This window comes from Mus caroli, unplaced genomic scaffold (genome assembly GCF_978045245.1).
Source record: "Mus caroli unplaced genomic scaffold, Mus_caroli_1 scaffold_7, whole genome shotgun sequence".
Classification (NCBI taxonomy): domain Eukaryota; kingdom Metazoa; phylum Chordata; class Mammalia; order Rodentia; family Muridae; genus Mus; species Mus caroli.
In genome coordinates this window covers 12,839,119-12,853,012 of record NW_028227262.1, presented here as the reverse complement: position 1 = coordinate 12,853,012, position 13,894 = coordinate 12,839,119, and the positions used below count along the sequence as shown (strand labels likewise).

The window sequence follows — 13,894 nt, the reverse complement described above, 5'->3', positions numbered from 1 at the left end:
TTAAAGCTCAGTGACTGACAGAGCCTAATGTGTCTTAGGAGCTCTGCAGTATAATAAGGTGACCATGATTTGATGGGTAAGTGGAAGTCCTTGTTCGGGACAAGTGCCAAACAAGGTAGATGTACTGGCTAGTTTTGTGTCAACTTGACACAGCTGGAGTTAATCATAGAGAAAGGAGCTTCCGTTGAGGAAATGCCTCCATGAAATACAACTGTACAGCATTTTCTCAATTAGTGATCAAGGGGAAAAGGCCCCTTGTGGGTGGGACCATCTCTGGGCTGGTAGTCTTGGTTCTATAAGAGAGCAGGCTGAGCAAGCCAGGGGAAGCAAGCCAGTAAAGAGCATCCCTCCATGGCCTCTGCATCAGCTTCTGCTCCCTGACCTGCTTGAGTTCCAGTCCTGACTTCCTTGGTGATAAACAGCAGTATGGAATTGTAAGCTGAATAAACCCTTTCCTCCCCAACTTGCTTCTTGGTCATGATGTTTGTGCAGGAATAGAAACCCTGACTAAGACAAATTGGTACCACCATAGTGGGGTATTCCTGTGATAACCTGACCATGTTTTGGGGAGGACTGTGGAAGGACTTTGGAACTTTGGGCCAGAAGATCCATTCGTTGTTAAGAGCTCTGTCAGATGTTGTGTAGGAGCTTGGAAGATAATGTTGAGAACAGTGCAGAAGATGGAGGTCTGGCTTGTGAAACTTCAGAGGGAAAATTAAAGACTCTTTTCAGGGCCATTGCTGTTTTGATTGTGAAGATTCTGTAGTTCTGGTTAGCTGGGGCTGAAGAATCAGCTGTGATTAACAAGATACCAGAACTACTAAAGCAAAAACTTTGCATTATTGGGACTATTGATGCTGGTTAGCTGGAGCTAAGAAATTAGCGGTGATTAAGAAGAGACCAGCATCGTTGAGGTGACATCTTCTGGGAAGTGTTTTCTGAAAGCACAAAGAGGCTGTGTTCCAGAGATAGCCAAGGTTGTACTCCTGCTGCAGCAGGACTTGGTAATGTGTAAGGGTCACCCAGGTGGTACTGATTTTGAAGGCATGAAGGGGTCAACGCAGAGCAGCTGCGGCTCAGCACTGTGAGAGGCCATGGAAGGCCATTGGTGAAGGTGCAGCCTCAGTTGCAATTGATGGCCCAGGACTTAAGGGGTCATGCAGTGTTTTGGAGATGCCCGTACCATGAGATGACCACCAAGAGCAGCAGCAGCAGTGGAGTACAGGCATCTGGAGCCTAGAGGACGACGCATGTGCTACAAAGGGCATGGCTGGAGAAGTGACCCAAGCCCTTGGAGGAGCCCAGAAGATTGTGAGTTGGATCCCAGACATTGGATGGTTGGAGCTTGATTTTTGCTTTTGATTGTGACTGTGCCCTGATATTTTCCCTCTTGAAGGAAGAAACTATTTTAGTGGAGCCCACAGTTAAGAGACTTTTAATTGTAAAAAGACTTTGGATTTTAAAAGAGATAGATATTTTAAAGAAATAGAAATTTTAAGAATATGTAAAGACTGTGGGACGTTTAAAGTTATTTAGACCTTGGGGATGAATAAGAATGTAAGGGTTGAGGCTTACTAATGATGTGTTTGTGTGTCAAGTTGACAAGGGGTCAATTGTACTGGCTAGTTTTGTGTCAACTTGCTTCTTGGTCATGATGCTTGTGCAGGAATAGAAACCCTGACTAAGACAGTAGGATACTGAGACATTAAGAATACATTAAGGCCTGAGCATCTGCGGGAGACATCTTGGCTCCCGGACTCCACCAAGACTACTCTGCACAGAGGATAGGTGTCTGCCTGGCCCGGGAGGGCTTTGCCTGAGCATCTGCAGGAGACATCTTGGCTCCCGGACTCCACCAAGACTACTCTGCACAGAGGATAGGTGTCTGCCTGGCCCGGGAGGGCTTTGCCTGAGCATCTGCAGGAGACATCTTGGCTCCCGGACTCCACCGAGACTTATCCACAGGGAAGAGTGTGGACTACAGAAGCTAACAGCTTCTGGGACAGGTCCTGTTTCAGTCCTTCATCTTCTGCCAGGAGGCAAGTCTGAACGCCAGATATCTGTGGACCTTCCCTGAAAGAGGAGAACACTGCTAAAGAGTTGCAAATCCTTATAGAAAAACAGGAAAACACATCCAAACAGATGATAGAAATGAAAAAAACCATACTAGACCTAAAAAGGGAAGTAGACACAATAAAGAAAACCCAAATTGAGGCAACGCTGGAGATAGAAACCCTAGGAAAGAAATTTGGAACCATAGATGCGAGCATCAGCAACAAAATACAAGAGATGGAAGGGAGAATCTCAGGTGCAGAAGATTCCATAGAGAACATTGACACAACAATCAAAGAAAATGCAAAATGCAAAAAGATCCTAACTCAAAACATCCAGGAAATCCAGGACACAATGAGAAGACCAAACCTACGGATAATAGAAGTAGATGAGAATGAAGATTTTCAATTCAAAGGGCCAGCAAATATCTTCAACAAAATTATAGAAGAAAACTTCCCAAACATAAAGAAAGAGATGCCCATGAACATACAAGAAGCCTACAGAACTCCAAATAGACTGGACCAGAAAAGAAATTCCTCCCAACACATAATACTCAGAACAACAAATACGCTAAATAAAGATAGAATATTAAAAGCAGTAAGGGGAAAAGGTCAAGTAATATATAAAGGCAAGCCTATCAGAATTACACCAGACTTTTCACCAGAGACTATAAAAGCCAGAAGATACTGGACAGATGTTATACAGACACTAAGAGAACACAAATGCGAGCCCAGGCTACTATACCCAGGCAAACTTTCAATTACTGTAGATGGAGAAACCAAAGTATTCCACGACCGAACCAAATTCACAGATTATCTTTCCATGAATCAAGCCCTTCAAAGGATAACAGAAAAAAACCAATACAAGGACAGAAACCATGTCCTAGAAAAAACAAGAAAGTAATCCTTCAACTAACCTAAAAGAAGACAGCTACAAGAACAGAAAGCCAATGTTAACAACAAAAATAATAGGAAGCAACAATTACTTTTCCTTAATATCTCTTAATATCAATGGACTCAACTCCCCAATAAAAAGACATAGACTAACAGACTGGCTACACAAACAGGACCAACATTTTGCTGCTTACAGGAAACCAATCTCAGGGAAAAAGACAGACACTACCTCAGAATGAAAGGCTGGAAAACAATTTTCCAAGCAAATGGTCTGAAGAAACAAGCTGGAGTAGCCATTCTAATATCTAATAAAATCGACATCCAACCCAAAGTCATCAAAAAAGACAAGGAAGGGCACTTCATACTCATCAAAGGTAAAATCTTCCAAGAGGAACTCTCAATTTTGAATATCTATGCTCTAAATACAAGGGCAGCCACATTCATTAAAGAAAATTTAGTAAAGCTCAAAGCACACATTGCACCTCACACAATAATATTGGGAGACTTCAACACACCACTTTCACCAATGGACAGATCATGGAAACAGAAACTAAACAGGGACACAGTGAAACTAACAGAAGTTATGAAACAAATGGATCTAACAAATATCTACAAAACATTTTATCCTAAAACAAAAGGATATACCTTCTTCTCAGCACCTCATGGTACCTTCTCCAAAACTGACCACATAATTGGTCACAAAACAAACCTCAACAGATACAAAAATATTGAAATTGTCCCATGCATCCCATGAGATCACCATGGATTAAGGCTGATCTTCAATAACAAATAATAGACAGCCAACATTCACATGGAAACTGACCAACACTCTTCTTAATGATACCTTGGTCAAGGCAGGAATAAAGAAAGAAATTAAGGACTTTTTAGAGTTTAATGAAAATGAAGCCACAACATACCCAAACTTATGGGACAAAATGAAATCATTTCTAAGAGGAAAACTCATAGCTCTGAGTGCCTCCAAAAAGAAACTAGAGAGAGCACACACTAGCAGCTTGACAACACACCTAAAAGCTCTAGAACAAAAGGAAGCAAATTCACCCAAGCAGAGTAGACGGCAGGAAATAATCAAACTCGGGTGAAATCAACCAAGTGGAAACAAGAAGAACTATTCAAAGAATCAACCAAACAAGGAGCTGGTTCTTTGAGAAAATCAACAAGATAGATAAACCCTTAGCTAGACTCACTAGAGGGCACAGGGACAGCATCCTAATTAACAAAATCAGAAATGAAAAGGGAGACATAACAACAGATCCTGAAGAAATCCAAAACACCATCAGATCCTTCTACAAAAGGCTATACTCAACAAAACTGGAGAACCTGGATGAAATGGACAAGTTTCTAGACAGATTCCAGGTACCAAAGTTAAACCAAGATCAGGTTAATGATATAAACAGTCCTATATCCCCTAAAGAAATAGAAGCAGTCATTAATCGTCTCCCAACCAAAAAAAGCCCAGGACCAGATGGGTTTAGTGCAGAGTGCTATCAGACCTTCAATGAAGATCTAATCCCAGTTCTTCACAAACTATTCCACAAAATAGAAGCAGAAGGTACTCTATCCAACTCATTCTATGAAGCCACAATTACTCTGATACCTAAACCACAAAAAGACCCAACAAAGATAGAAAACTTCAGACCAATTTTCATTAGGAATGTCGATGCAAAAATCCTCAATAAAGTTCTTGTTAAGCGAATCCAAGAACACATCAAAACAATCACCCATCATGACCAAGTAGGTTTCATCCCAGGGATGCAGGGATGCTTCAATATATGGAAATCCATCAACATAATCCAGTATATAAACAAACTCAAAGACAAAAACCACATGATCATCTCGTTAGATGCGGAGAAAGCATTTGACAAAATCCAACACCCATTCATGATAAAAGTCTTGGAAAGATCAGGAATTCAAGGCCCATACCTAAACATGACAAAAGCAATCTACAGCAAACCAGTAGCCAACATCAAAGTAAATGGTGAGAAGCTGGAACCAATCCCACTAAAATTAGGGACTAGACAAGGCTGCCCACTTTCTCCCTACCTATTCAACATTGTACCTGAAGTCCTAGCCAGAGCAATTCGACAACAAAAGGAGATCAAGGGGATACAAATTGGAAAGGAAGAAGTCAAAATATTACTTTTTGCAGATGATATGATAGTATATATAAGTGACCCTAAAAATTCCACCAGAGAACTCCTAAGCCTGATAAACAGCTTCAGTGAAGTAGCTGGATATAAAATTAACTCAAACAAGTCAATGGCCTTTCTGTACACAAAGGATAAACAGGCTGAGAACGAAATTAGGGAAACAACATCCTTCTCAATAGTCACAAATAATATAAAATACCTTGGCGTGACTCTAACTAAGGAAGTGAAAGATCTGTATGATAAGAACTTCAAGTCTCTGAAGAAAGAAATTAAAGAAGATCTCAGAAGATGGAACGCTCTCCCATGCTCATGGATTGGCAGGATCAATATAGTAAAAATGGCTATCTTGCCAAAAACAATCTACAGATTCAATGCAATCCCCATCAAAATTCCAACTCTATTCTTCAACAAATTAGAAAGGGCAATCTGCAAATTCATCTGGAATAACAAAAAACCTAAGATAGCAAAACCTCTTCTCAAGGATAAAAGAACCTCTGGTGGAATCACCATGCCTGACCTAAAGCTCTACTACAGAGCAATTGTGATAAACACTGCATGGTACTGGTATAGCGACAGACAAGTAGACCAATGGAATAGAATAGAAGAACCAGAAATGAACCCACACACCTATGGTCACTTGATCTTCGACAAGGGAGCTAAAACCATCCAGTGGAAAAAAGACAGCATTTTCAACAAATGGTGCTAGCACAACTGGCGGTTATCATGTAGAAGAATGTGAATTGATCCATTCCTATTTCCTTGTACTAAGGTCAAATCTAAGTGGATTAAGGAACTCCACATAAAACCAGAAACACTGAAACTTATAGAGGAGAAAGTAGGGAAAAGCCTCGAAGATATGGGTACAGGGGAAAAATTCCTGAATAGAACAGCAATAGCTTGTGCTGTAAGATCGAGAATCGATAAATGGGACCTCATAAAATTGCAAAGCTTCTGTAAGGCAAAAGACACCGTCAATAAGACAAAAAGGCCACCAACAGATTGGGAAAGGATCTTTACCTATCCTAAATCAGATAAGGGACTAATATCCAGTATATATAAAGAACTCAAGAAGGTGGACTCTAGAAAATCAAATAAACCCATTTAAAAAATGGGGCTCAGAGCTAAACAAAGAATTCTCACCTGAGGAATACCGAATGGCAGAGAAGCACCTGAAAAAATGTTCAGCATCCTTAATCGTCAGGGAAATGCAAATCAAAACAACCCTGAGATTCCACCTCACACCAGTCAGAATGGCTAAGATCAAAAATTCAGGTGACAGCAGATGCTGGCGAGGATGTGGAGAAAGAGGAACACTCCTCCATTGTTGGTGGGATTGCAAGCTTGTACAACCACTCTGGAAATCAGTCTGGAGGTTACTCAGAAAATTGGACATAGTACTACTGGAGGATCCCGCAATACCTCTCCTGGGCATATATCCAGAAGATGTCCCAACCGGTAAAAAGGACACATGCTCCACTATGTTCATAGCAGCCCTATTTATAATAGCCAGAAGCTGGAAAGAACCCAGATGCCCCTCAACAGAGGAATGGATACAGAAAATGTGGTACATTTACACAATGGAGTACTACTCAGCTATTAAAAAGAATGAATTTATGAAATTCCTAGGCAAATGGATGGACATGGAGGGCATCATCCTGAGTGAGGTAACCCAATCACAAAAGAACTCACACAACATGTACTCACTGATAAGTGGATATTAGCCCAGAAACTTAGAATACCCAAGATATAAGACACAATTTGCTAAACACATGAAACTCAAGAAGAATGAAGACCAAAGTGTGGACACTTTGCCCCTTCTTAGAATTGGGAAAAAAACACCCATGGAAGGAGTACAGAGACACAGTTTGGAGCTGAGACGAAAGGTTGGACCATCTAGAGACTGCCATATCTGGGGATCCATCCCATAATCAGCCTCCAAACGCTGACATCATTGCATACACTAGCAAGATTTTGCTGAAAGGACCCAGATATAGCTGTCTCTTGTGAGGCTATGGGAGTGCCTGGCAATCACAGAAGTGGATGCTCACAGTCAGCTATTGGATGGATCACAGGGCCCCCAATGGAGGAGCTAGAGAAAGTAACCAAGGAGCTAAAGGGATCTGCAACCCTATAGGTGGAACAACAATATGAACGACCCACTACCCCCCGGAGCTCGTGTCTCTAGCTGCATATGTTTCAGAAGATGGCCTAGTCGGCCATCAGTGGAAAGAGAGGCCCATTGGTCGTGCAAACTTTATATGCCTTAGTACAGGGGAACACCAGGGTCAAGAAGTGGGAGTGGGTGGGTGGGGGAGTGTGTGTGTGACTTTTGCGATAGCATTGAAAATGTAAATGAAATAAATACCTAAAAAAAAGAATACATTAAGCACCCCCCCACACACACACACACACACACTTCCAGACATTGGCCAACTTCACTATGATGGACAACACTGTAATGTCTCCACCTAGGAGTGCTTATTTCTAAACAAAGCCTGAGGACTCGAGTTCAGATCCCCGGGACCCTTGTAAAAGGCTAGAGGTAGTGGTTCACATCTGTCACCCCAGCACTTGGTGGGTGGGGCTTGAGGTCAGGGCAGTGAGTCCCTGGAGCTCTTTAACCAGTGAGTTCAGCTGCATCCCTGATCTCTAGGTCCACTGGGGGAGCCTGTTTCAAAATTTAAGTACAGCAGGCTAGAGAGATGGCTCAGTGGTTAAGAACACTTCCTAGTCTTGCAGAGGACTTAAGTTCAGTTCCTGTAACCAACCAACTCACAACTGCCTATAACTTTAGTTTTACGGGATCCGGTGACTTCTTCTGGCCATGGCAAGCATCCTAGCACACATGGGATTCTCTCTCTCCCTCCCTCCCTCTCTCTCTCCTCTCTCTCTCTCAGACACACAAACACATAAACACACACACAAGTAAATGGATAGATACATAGATACATAGATAGACAGATAGGTAGATAGATAGGAGGCAATCAATAGAGGAAGGAAATATTCACTTTTGGCTTCCACATGCATGTGCACATACAAATACATACACCTCTGCACAATGGGCACACATACAAATATAAGAATCTGAATCTGAATAGGAGACTGATTACCTTGCTCTGCATTATCTTTAAGGAATACTTACATAAATTTATTCAGAGACAACTCACCGATGAAAACCTCGCAGTGACAGAGGCGTTTGAGGTGGACTGTTCAGACGGCAGCGTCAGGACGAGGACATTGTCCATATACTCAGGGGCTGTGGTGTTCTCCTCAAAGTAATGGTTACTAATGGAAAAACATAGGTTCTTCATAAAAATTAGCATCCCATAGGGAGGGGAATTAACATAAGCTTTGGAAATCATGGCGATAGTTGTTTTAAGTGTAGCTATCAGCAAAGCTTTCTACTTTTCCCAGTTCTAATCCCTTCTACTCCTGCTACAGTGAATGACGGGACTTAGGCGGCTCTTGCTATTAACTGAGGGTGGAAAGGAACTCATTATACCCACCCCTTGAGGGAATGTTTGTATTTGCTGTTAAAGCCTAATGACCCTTGATTTCTGCAGGAAAACTTCTTTTTCCTTAAGGATGCAAAACAAGTTGGAAATACTGGGCTATGGGATACGGAATTACTCTGCACAGTGCACTGTAGTGTAGGATGCTACCATCTGCTCAAGGCTGAACTGAACTGATAATGGCAGATTTAAGACATTTTCTCTGATAAGGCAAGTCTCCTGGTGTGTGTGTGTGTGTGTGTGTGTGTGTGTGTGTACATTCATGTGTGTGAGTGCGGACACACTTGTGCCTGTGGAGGTCAGAGGACAACCCCAGGTATGAGTCCTTGCCTTCTAGCTTGTCTGAGACAGGTCTCTCTTGTTGAGACTGCAAGCTGCAGCATGTGGGACTAATCAGCTCACAGGGTGTGTATCATCAACCCATAGACCACACTGGGCACACTGCACACTGAGATCCCTCTGAGCCGCCCAGGGCTCCGGTGCTTCCTAATCATGTGGGTGCAGCCGGGTGGTGGTGGCGCACGCCTTTAATTCCAGCACTTGGGAGGCAGAGGCAGGCAGATTTCTGAGTTCGAGGCCAGCCTGGTCTACAGAGTAAGTTCCAGGACAGCCAGGGCTATACAGAGAAACCCTGTCTTGGAAAAACAAACAAAAAAAAATCATGTGGGTGCAAACAGGGTGGCTCATCAGACTGCCAGGATTAGGGAGACCACCATTTCAGACTCAGTCTGCTCTGTGGCGACCACTGGATTAGCTCTTAGGTTCACATTATTGATCTTACCCTAAAAGACAGGCACCCTAAGTTTCATTTCACAACTCGACTTAATCTCAAAATGCTAACCAATTCCCACAGAATCCCAAGCAGCAGGGTTACAAGCCAAACACATTAGGTTTACTTGGGTCTGACCCTGCTCTGGAAACGGCCACGTGTTCCTTGAACAGGTGTCACAAAGGAACACCAGCACAGATGGCTGAGAATGAAATCCTACCAAGCTGGCCACACTGACAACTCCCTCCCCAGGGCAAACCATCAACTGGAGGGTGGGAGGGAAACCCTGAGAACATTGATTGCCCTCTTTCCTAAACGCCTACTGCTGAAGAGCTAGCTAGACGGATCGCTTATCTTCATGAACATTCAATTGTCCACCAGGCCTGCCCTTCCAGGACTCCCTTTCCTCTCAAGCTGGGAAAAGCGTGTTTAGTATCGGGGATGACTAGGCAGATCCAGGAGAGTCCCTGCAGCAGATGAAGGCACACAGGTAATGATTAATGACCCAGAGAGATAAGTGGGTCATATGATGCACCTGTGGGACAAGGGGCACAGGTGTACCGATGGCACCTCCTCCAGGCATGCTCCAACCTAAGGACTGCTTTTGGCACTGTTAGCGAAGTGGTTCCTCTATCTGTCTCTGTCTCTGTCTCTGTCATGGTTTTCTCTGCTCAGTGTCAGAGAAGCATAGAGGATGGGACCATCCCCGAGTAACTGGTTCCACCGAGGATAAAGAGTAACTGTACAGATCAGATCTCGTTGTCTTCAACTTTAGTCTTTCCAAAGGTGGCTGATGGAAAAAAAATAATCTGAGGCCAAAGACCATTGACAACTACAGCACAGGAGCAAGCCCTATCTCCCTAGGGAAACCACGGTCCTGGTCTTAGCTGCTGGATCCTTTCCTGAACAAAGGATATTAGGATACTGTGGGCATCTGGACCTCCCAGGTGAGGGGACTGTATATTTGGATGCCTGTCAGGCGTCAAGGAATATATCTCTGCTTAAGGTCACAGATGGTTAGGTAAACATGAAGGTATTCTGAGAAAGAAATAGGACTTCAATTCAAATGCGGCCATCATGGCGGCTGCCCACACAAGAGAGAGGGGGCTGTTTTGGTAGCCATTGACTCACTTCCTTTCTGAAGGGAGGAGGCTTTCCTGAGCATTATACCAACCTGAACAGATCTACCAGGATGACAACAGTGTCTTCAGCCACTTGGAGGTCACCTTTCACATCATAGAAGCTTTCTGGCGTGCCACACATAACAATCACTGGAAGAAAGAAAGCAATTAAGTAATTAAGTAAGTAAGTGATTGTTTGAATAATGTTGGTCAACTTGCCAAGCGAGGGTCTTCCCTCACAGGAAATCACCACAATTCGTTCATTACTTCTGATGTGCTCTTGCTTGGGAAGGGAATTCCCTGCACAGTATAGCAGATCATTTAACAATTTGATGCGAAAGCTTTTATCTGCAAGCCTTTCACACCCAGCCTTTAGCTCACTGGACATGTGAGTTCTGCGCCAGGAAACTGAGGAAGGTTGGTCATCTTTGCTTGCCTTGTGATTCTGTCTAAGGGGCTACATAACCAGCAGGTCATGGTTGAGAACCATGATTTGAGGTCTAGTCACAAATCCAGTCATACCTTGGATTTCTGATGGGGTAAAAACTCAAAGACCACTCAGTAGGAATTGAGAGTCTGTATGAAGCAGGCCGGTGATTGCCTAGGGAGAGACACTTCTCACAGAGTAGCCCTAATGCACATTACAGGGAAGTTTGAAAGACAAAGAACCCAGAAAAACTACATCTTGGTTGTTAGAAGTTGCAGAGGAAGTAAGCAAGCAGTTCAACAAGAGCTGGGAACATGCAGTTAGCTGGGGCCATTTGAGCCCTGAGATTCTAGAAGAGGGTTGGGTGCTTTGCCACACAATGGCACATCAGAAGTAAAGAACGAATTGTGATGATTTCCTGTCAGGGAAAGTCAAAGAATCACTTGCTGCCGTGGCTAAGTATTTGTTAGTTTAAGAACTTGCCAGTTGCTGATAAAGGTGGTGCACGCCTTTATCCCAACACTTGGGAGGTAGAGGCAGTCGGATTTCTGAGTTCAAGGCCAGCCTGGTCTACAGAGTGAGTTCCAGGGCTATACAGAGAAACCCTGTCTTGAAACCCCCATCCCCACCCCCAAAAAACTTGCCAGTCAAGTAAGATCTGGGGAGCAAGGGAGCGCGAAACCATTCAGAACCCTAAAGATCGTGACAGAGACAAAGATGGAGAACTGCCCCGTTACATGGATGACCTGCAGTGGGTCGTGGTCTCTGTGGGCTTCTGAAGGCTGGATATTGGGTTAGTATCTATGTTCATTTCATCAGTGGTTGCTTTATGTCACTTTTCTCCCAGAGAGTTAGGTTTAGTCAACAGCAATGACAAAATGGCGAAGGTGTTTGCAAACAAGCAACTTGGAGGCAGGCCTTGAGGGCAGCACTTACGGAGGCATTGTCCTAAAGGACTCTGAGGGAGGCAGCAGCCATGAGGGAGGCCCTGTTGTTGTCTTACCATTGCTCTTTCTGTTATGGCCTGTTAAGATTTCCTGGAACTGTTCGCTGCGTCTCAGTACATCCTTGAAGCTGAGCACCTCAGAAAAATAGGACACCCCAGCCTCCAGAGCATTGAGGTACCTGGAGCAGGATGAAAGAGAAGCTTTGAGTCGGCTTTGCTTCCTCATGGCCACCCCACCTTCAATCTCTGTCTATCTGTCTATCCATCTGTCCGTCTGTCTGTCTGTCTATCTATCTATCTATCCATCCATCCACTTCTGTGCTGGAGTCTTTATCTAACACCCGGGTCCTCTGTTACTAGACAGAATCCACCACGGTGCCTTTGCTTTGTACTGTGGCTATTTAGTAGAGGCAGGGTATGGGGTGGGCGTTTTGGATTCTTTGTGTGTTCAAGTTGTAGACATTTAAGGGGTTCCTTCTACTGTCTCCCTACTGCTATAGGGAGCAAGAAGGTTCTAGCCTGAACTATAACCCAGAAGCCTCTGAAACTATATAGTGTTAAACTTCAGAGCTGGTAAAATGATGTCTGTCCCTGTAGGAATTGGATGTTTGTATATTCCAGTTTCAAACCAAGTTTCTAGGGTGAGCTCCTGGGGTTGGTTGCCATGGGTTCCCCAGATGTGCGTGCCTGGTGACACCCTATCTTAAGCCTCTAAGGCTCTGTTGGTAGAACCAACTAGCTTCCCGAGTCACCTCCACCACTTTTACTGGCGATGCGGGAGCTTATGATATTTTAAAATGATGTTTCATCTATTTAGGTTGTAGTGTGTGTGCGTGTGTGAACATACATGTATGTGTCACACTGCACGTGTGTGGCAATCTGATGACAACTGGCAGGGATCGGTTCTCTTCTACACCAGGGATTAAAGTCAAGTCATCCGGCTTGGGCAGCAAGTCCCTCTGTACACCGAGCTACCTTGCAGGCACAGACCTATGCTTCTTACTAGGACTTTCTCTCTCCTGTCCCTCTTTCTCTCTATGTGAGAGACATACTTTCTAACTGCTGCTTGGTTAGGGCAGAACACACATTCTCCAGCGCTATATCTTCCACAGTAGTGCAGAAACATTGACTTCTAGCTTTCATTTGTATCCTCTAGAAACAGGATCCAATGTGTTTGTCTTTAGAGGACTTACCATGGGGAATCATTAAGACTACCAAGAATTCACTTTCATGGGCATTGTGCTGCTGCAAATGTGGTCTACACTGAGTAGTCACACAATACCTGACTCACTTTGCCTCTTTGATGAGTAAGAAAGCGGATTGGCGTCGATTTCAAGAGTGTCCCTGATGAAAGTGACATTTCTCCATGGCAACACACTGATTAGCAGCCTTCCTTACCAGAAACAATCTTCAGGCTCCGATCCATTCTTGTAAACATACGAAGAGTTCCAGGAAAAGGGTTTGAAAGATGCATTGTTGACTTTCCAGAAATCGACCAAGAAGTACATCAGCTTCCTGGCTGGAGGCAGGACCCTGGTTAGGGTTTCCTTATAGTCACAGGACAGCCCGTAACTTCCAGCGGAAATCATGGGATAGTTCAACTCTGTGTCGAGGCTGTGGTAAAAGTGAGAGAGGAAGCAATGCCAGGATTAACTCCAATGGCACAGGCATGAATGGTAAGAATGAAATGGGGACAGTAAAACATGTGTCCAGGTGACCCTCTCACATGGGTGACTTTAAAAATAACAATGATTGCCCATATTGTGTTTACAGGGAAATGACTACATGATAGATCACGTTGATTTGTTTTCAAATGACTTCTCATGCTCTCTGGGCTGGAAATTGTGAGCCGGGAGGGAGACTGAAAACTACATGCTAAACAACCATGGCCACTGGTTATGCGTTTTTCTCTGTCAACTTGACACAAGCTAGAGTCCACTGGGAAAAGGGACGACACTTGAGGAACTGCCTCCATCAGTGGGGCTGTACGCAAGTCTGTGAGGCCT

General features: G+C 43.9%; 1 protein-coding gene across 2 annotated transcripts in view; it reads right to left on the bottom strand.

Moving 5' to 3' along the window:
• The window catches only part of Gucy2c (guanylate cyclase 2C), an 80,973-nt gene that overhangs the window by 53,007 nt on the left and 14,072 nt on the right, over positions 1–13,894 (bottom strand). For both annotated transcript variants that reach the window (XM_021165238.2, XM_021165239.2), the window contains exons 4-7: positions 13,287–13,502; positions 11,946–12,067; positions 10,569–10,665; positions 8,281–8,398 (exon numbers count right to left, since the gene is read on the bottom strand). In XM_021165238.2, coding sequence (XP_021020897.1) covers positions 8,281–8,398; positions 10,569–10,665; positions 11,946–12,067; positions 13,287–13,502 — 553 coding nt within the window. The remainder of the gene's footprint in view (positions 1–8,280; positions 8,399–10,568; positions 10,666–11,945; positions 12,068–13,286; positions 13,503–13,894) is intronic.